Here is a 6,806-nt window from a genome sequence, read left to right as displayed (position 1 = left end):
TTTGGCTGTATGCCTTGTAAGATATAGCGAAGACCACAATGCATGCCTTGAATGTACATTTCAATGCTTGAAGTTTCGCTAAGCCGATCTTTGTAGTTGGGGCTTAAGCTCCTCCAACGGTTGATGAAGTCAATAACTAGCTCATCCTTTCGTTGATGAGCGTTTGTAAGTTTGATCATGCTTACGATGCGTCTTGTGCTATAGAAACGATTGAAAAACTCCTGCTCTAACTGCTTCCATCTATCGATGGATCCAGATTCGAGATCTGTGTACCAATCGAATGCAGTACCTTTGAGAGATCGAATAAATTGTTCGACAAGATAATCACCGTACGTTCCAGCATTGTTGCAAGTTTCAACAAAGTGCGCTACATATTGTTTCAGATTTCCTTGCTGTCGAATTGTTGCAACTTAGGAGGTTGATAACCAACATGCATCTTCAACTTATCAATTCTTTACGTATACGGCTTTGCATATGTGAGAGATAATTTGGACGGCGACTCAGGATTATCTTTGATAGCCTCCATGATGAAGTCCTTTAATTTCTCAACGGGAATTAGACCTTCAGCAGAGACTTGGATCTCCTTGGTTATCGTTGCTTGCTTTTCGGAGGAGTCACATTTCTCTTGTAAAAGATTCAAAGGTGTTTGTATGGATTATCCTTCTACTATGCTATCTAACTTATTTGTTAATTCGGAAAGTTTAGCATCTTGATCTTGCATGCGCTTAGACAAGCCTTCAACTGCTTTCGTCAAATTTGCGAGTTGTTCTTCTACGGTAGAAACTTCAATAACCATTGCTTGCATGATGTCCGTAGAGGATGAAGAATGAAATAGATCATTATTGGGATAGAGCTTGGAGTCGCATTAATGGAGACTAAAGTAGATCCAGTGCTCAAGTTATCATCATAAGCTTGCATGAAAGGTTTCTCAGACTTAGATAAACTAAGTTGGGCAAGAACCTTTTCGATCCTCTTGACGACGCCGATCCCTTTTTGGGTCGTGCTTGTAGAGGATCTTGCTTCTTTTGAAGATGAATATCCGAATATAGGGGTTGACGCGGACGACACTTGGAGTGCTTGTTGTCCAAAGAGCTTGCTTTGCTCTTTGTAACTGACCCAAAGCTTCCAAAGGTAACATCGAGGATGCTTTCCACATCAGCATAGAACTTGGAATTAGTAGCCTCACCAGAAGTTGATCTGGAGTTAATTTTCTGTGAAGCCATTTCGACATTCTTGAACTTTGGTGATTTAAAAGTTGAGATGAAAGGTAGAGATTGTCCCACTGGGCGTGCCAGAATTTGGAGACAATAAATTGGCATCGAGAAAATAAAGTCAAGACCGAAAATATTGCAACAATCGTGGTATTTGATTTCAAATATTTGAGTGTTACAATCTATATGGATCCCCTGATTCTACTTTTCCACTATAAATTCAAGGACCTTGAATTTGAATTTAATTTATTCGCCGCGAACGCTTTGATTGTTGCCACGAATTTTATCATGAACAAGTAGCCTTTATCTTGAACACTTTGTATTTGATTTGATTTTGTTCTTGATCTTGAATACTTGAAATATGTGTTGAAGAGCTTGAATGCGTGAACACTTGCAGTTTGCATCCACAAGCTCCCTTGTGTCTTCTTGTTATAACTTCTTGTCCCCTTTCTGGGTTATGAAGATCCCTATTTATAATTGTGGGAGGGAAGAGTTATGATAAGAACAAACTGTTTCCGATCAATCAAATTGAAGTGTGATATGGCAGCATTTGATTGGCCAAAACATGTCACTTGCACACGTGGCGCAGTTTCATTGGCCTTTTGATTTGGCTTGGTATGCCCTGTCGTTTTGACACGTGGCATGATCCTATTCGCTCTTTTGTTTGATTTGGCGTGCCACGTCATTTGACACGTGGCACCAAACTGAGCCTCTAGGAAGAAGACATTTTGGACTTAATGAAGTGGGCCATGATTTGTAGCCAACTAAATGGGCTAGCCCAATGGATTAAGGCTTATTTATTTAAGGGAAATTTTCGTTTCTATACCATATAGGAAACTATATTACAAAATATGTTCATAGTTTGCATATTACCCTTCATGCTAACAGTATTTCTACAAAATATAGACAATGCATTAAATAAGGAATTATTGTAGCTGTAGGCTTCCTTATTTAGGCGCGCTAAAATTGGGGGATTAAATATTCTTCCAGATCTTCCACAATGCAAATCACGCACATATTACTTCTTCGTCAGTTTCGTTTCAAATTTAGCGTCTCTGCTTTTTCGATACACTATGTCTCAAACTTTTTTCTGATTTCACAAATCAAAAACGACTAAATCACAATTCTTCTACATCAAATGCAATCATGTCCAAATTCCAGTAATACAAAGCAAAGGAAAAGAGAGCAGCAATTCCACCATTGACAGCCATTAAAAAGCATTGAAGCTTTGAATTCAAATTTGAATTTTCAAAAATCATTATTTGTTTGGATTGGGTGTTGTTGCAAATAATTGGGGATATTGTTTGGAGTTTATATCTCAATTTTGAGGGGTTTTGGTGAAGATGAGACTTGGTTTTGGCTGAATTTCGGATTGAAACTCGAAGAAGAAGAAGAAGAAGAAGAAGAAGACATGATATACATTATATTGCAGAAATTGTAGAAAAATTATTCTGTTGTTTATTTATTTTTCTTTTATTCATTTAACTATTGTATGAAAGTTGAACAACATTGTATAAAAATTATATTTAAGTGGTATTATATTATAGTTGTATATAACTTAGTAGAAATAATGTACGAAAATTATACATAATTTATAGATAAGTTGTATAATATATAATTAGTTGTATGAAAATTATTTTTACTATGTATAAATCAGATACAAAATATACAAAAGACATATTGTATAAATATTGTATAAAATTTGTATGTAAGTTTCATATTATTGTAGTTGTATTTCACTGGGTGAAATAAAGTGTGAAAGTTGTAGAAAATTATAGATAAGTTGTATTCCTCTATAACGGGAGATGTTGGCATATCAAGTAACTTTAGTGTTCTAGACGAACATGCATGAAAATAAAGATAAATTCTGTTATGAACAGTTTGTAGAAACATTGAAATTCTGTATTTTCATATTAATTTTTCAAATGATATGTAGTTTTGTTGTAGATTAAATGTAGCAAACAAGCTATTGTGAGTCTTATTTGACTCATTCCTCACATTCAACCTGTTCTATAAATTCACGCCTCTTTAAATACGATACAACCATACTTTCTTGAATTTAAAGGTATAGTAATATATATAACTTAAAAAAACATCTTCTCCTCTGCACAAGTTAGCTCCAAAACAGACGAAGTGGAATAACAAGCTCCCATCAAAACTTTTAACACAAAAACACAAAGCTCAAAAATAAATAAACAACAGTCTACAATTTTTTTATAATTTTTCTACAATTTCTGCAATATAATGTATGTCATGTCTTCTTCTTCTTCTTCTTCTTCTTCGAGTTTCAATATGAAATTCAACCAAAACCAAGTCTAATCTTCACCAAAACCCCTCAAAATTGAGATATAAAACTCTAAACCATATTCCCAATTATTTACAACAACACCCAACCCAAACAAATAATGATTTTTGAAAACCCAAATTTGAATTCAAAGCTTCAAAGCTTTTTAATGGCTGTCAATGGTGGAATTGCTGCTCTCTTTTTCTTTCCTCTTATATTACTGAAATTTGGGATTGAGAGATAGAGAGAGACGTAGAGAGAATTCTCAATTCTTTGCAACAACATCCAATCCAAATAAACAATGTCTTTTGAAAACCTAAATTCGAATTCAAAGCTTCAAAGCTTTTTAATGGTTGTGAATGATGGAGGGTTTACAGATTTTCGCTGGTTTTAGGAGAGGAAATCGTGGGTGTTTGAAGAGGAAATCGTGGGGATTTGGAGAGAGAAACTTGGGGGCGTGGGAATATACGGTTGGTAAAATTAGGAGACTAATTAATACCATTAAAATCCTAAAATGGTACATAAATGGTAATTAGGTATATAGAAGGTAATTATATTAAAAGTTAAGCATGAACTAGTATACTTAAAATATCATCCAAATTATTTATTGAATTTAAATCCAATAAATTTTACATGCCTACAAACCCTTAAAGAAAAGATTTAAGATTAGCCGCCTTAATGGAAAATACCGAGTATATAGAATATTTGAATAAAAAAACTAAATAGATTTTTTTGAACGTTTCTTTTTCTTTGACTTAGCTTATAGATTTCGAGATAACAACAATGAAAGAACATAAACATTGAAGAGTTTAAGCTCTACACACACAATTATAAGAATAATTTTCGATAGATAGTGAGATAAACATCAACTGATAATTAATATATTATAAATAAATACTTTTAATTATAATCTGAAATGTTTTTATCAAAGAGAAAAAACAATTATAGTATTGTAATTCCACGAATGCCCCTAAAGTAATGCCTATTTATATATCTCCTCCCAAGTCTAAACAAGTGCAGAGATTAGGGTTTTTGCATACATTTCAGAAGCGCAGTCTGCAGCCGACTTCAGAAGATGGGTCACTCCAACATCTGGAACGCTCACCCCAAAAACTACGGCCCTGGCTCTCGCACCTGGTTCTTCTCTCTTTCTATTTGATTTAATAGATTTTTTTGGGATTTATATCTTTATTTTTGTTCTCATGGATGCTCGATTTAGATGGTGACAAAACGTAATAGAAACTAGAGTAATATCGTTTTTGGAATTACAAAGAAGATGAATGAGAGATATGCTGAAACTTTTAATTGAATTATTATTGTAGAGATGTATGTTTTCTAGCGGCAATATGGGACATTTTCAGTCAAAAGCCTGGCTTTCTTCTTTCCAGATTTGTTATGTGATGTAAAATTATATTGTTCAAATATGATCAATAATTGCGTAAATTATGGTTTAAAAGAGTTTTGAATGGCACAACAAGGTAATTTATGATATGAAAGAGCTCTTAAGTGCCACATACAATGCTGATCAAATTGTTCCTAGTGGGTTACAGTTAATTTCTTTTCATAAATTTTGTTGTTTAAATCGTTCCTGTATAGTTATTTTCCTGTAAAAATATTATCTATCAAGTATGATCTGGGCATTTAGGCGAGTGGTAGAATTCGAGTTTCTAATCTCTGGTATTAAGTGCTATATTTCTAGTGCTTTGCTACAGCTTCCTAGTGCTTATTGCAATGAACTAGATATGTGTTTTTGGAAGCTTTTTGCTTTACGTGGTTTTCGTTCGTTTGATTCAAAGTAGGAGTATTGCTCAAGACACTGTATTTTGGAATTCCTGTTAGCTTCTGTACGTTGGTTTCTGATTTGCATTGGGGAAAAGAGTGTCTGGTGAAGATTTTGATGTGCATTTTGTGGTTTGCAAGTTTTGGCTTACATGATATCTTTTGTTTTGACTTTTGAGTATTACTATGACTATCAATCAGCGGTGCTAGACAATGTGCCTTTGGATATTCACTCCTTTTAGCTTCTGTAGTTGGATTTACTCTCATGTTAAGAGTGTTTTCTGAAAAATATTTGATGTATATCTGATTACTCTTTGTGTTTATACAGCCGTGTATGTGGCAATCCCCATGCCATCATTAGGAAGTATGGGCTTATGTGCTGCAGGCAGTGCTTCCGCAGCAATGCAAAGGAAATTGGCTTCATTAAGGTAAAATGCTGAATCCTTGTACTAATCAAAAAACAAAGAACGAGAAACTGAATCCTTTTATTACACTCTGTCCCTCTAAATGGCCTGGACAGCGAGCTATATCAAGAGCTGAGCTCTACTTGTCTGCTGTTTGAGCTAAGCTTTGTTTTCTTTTCTTTATCTGGCATATTGCAACTAAATTTTTAGTCCAAGACCCTTATGTTTGCAACTATAGCAATAGGAACATGGTCAAAAATTGGATACCTGCTCGGGTAGTCTATGTTATGGTCATATACACTAAGTCATAAACTTATAATTGAGTTGGAAGTTATTTCCTAGTTTATGCAATTCTGTAGTCATATCTTTAACCCTTTGGAAATTCGGATCATCGCCTTAACTCAGTACAAAGAGCACCCTCAAGATTTCTTTCTTAGCATTTCTTATTTACGAAAAATCATTGAATTGCTAGGCAACTTCTGAGTGTTATTATAAGATGATTCACACTATGTAGTTCAGTTTGGTTTTTGGACTATCTTTCATTTGTTTCTGTCAATTTGTTCACTTTCTATTGCAAGTGGTTAATCTCTTTGATTTATATTGCAGTACCGCTGATGGAAACCAGTTTCCATGGAGGATCTTTCTCTAGATGGTGCGATGCGGTTATTTTGATTATGTTAGCGTGTACTAGAAGTGAATTGCTAGACTTAAAAGATCTGCGTGTTTAGCTTTGTTTCAGTTTTCTATTTTTATTTACTCTCCTACGTAACTTTGTTTCGCCAAAAGATAATTTTGAAATAACTGAGTAGCTTATAGTTTCATTGGATGTCAAATGAAGTAGTCAGAAACATATTGTCGAGAGATTTATTATCAAATAGAAGAACTATCATTTGCTTGCCTGTGTTTGTTCTAAAGAACTTTCACTAAACAATTTTGTTTTTTGCTATTTTAACATTTTCCTTGTGGACACCTATGTAAACAAAAGGTGTTCATCTAATTTCTTGAATGTTTGGATTTCGTTGCCCGTAAAATTAGATAAGATGGGTAGTAAAACTCTGTTTACACATCGAAATATTTGTAAAACTCATCTCTTCATTCAAGATAGCCAACGTTTTCATGTCCTTCATT

The 6,806-nt window shown here is 34.1% G+C and overlaps 1 protein-coding gene across 1 annotated transcript; it reads left to right on the top strand.

The window, feature by feature from the left end:
- The first annotated feature begins 4,489 nt into the window (after positions 1-4,489).
- Positions 4,490-6,577, top strand: LOC109240940 (40S ribosomal protein S29). Its single transcript, XM_019407631.1, has 3 exons — positions 4,490-4,632; positions 5,603-5,702; positions 6,285-6,577. Exons 1-3 carry the CDS (start codon positions 4,571-4,573, stop codon positions 6,291-6,293), a joined length of 171 nt encoding a protein of 56 aa, XP_019263176.1. The 5' UTR covers positions 4,490-4,570; the 3' UTR covers positions 6,294-6,577.
- Positions 6,578-6,806: the final 229 nt, after the last annotated feature.

This window comes from Nicotiana attenuata, unplaced genomic scaffold, assembly GCF_001879085.1.
Source record: "Nicotiana attenuata strain UT unplaced genomic scaffold, NIATTr2, whole genome shotgun sequence".
NCBI classification, from domain to species: Eukaryota; Viridiplantae; Streptophyta; class Magnoliopsida; order Solanales; family Solanaceae; genus Nicotiana; species Nicotiana attenuata.
This window is presented reverse-complemented; position numbering and strand designations above follow the sequence as displayed.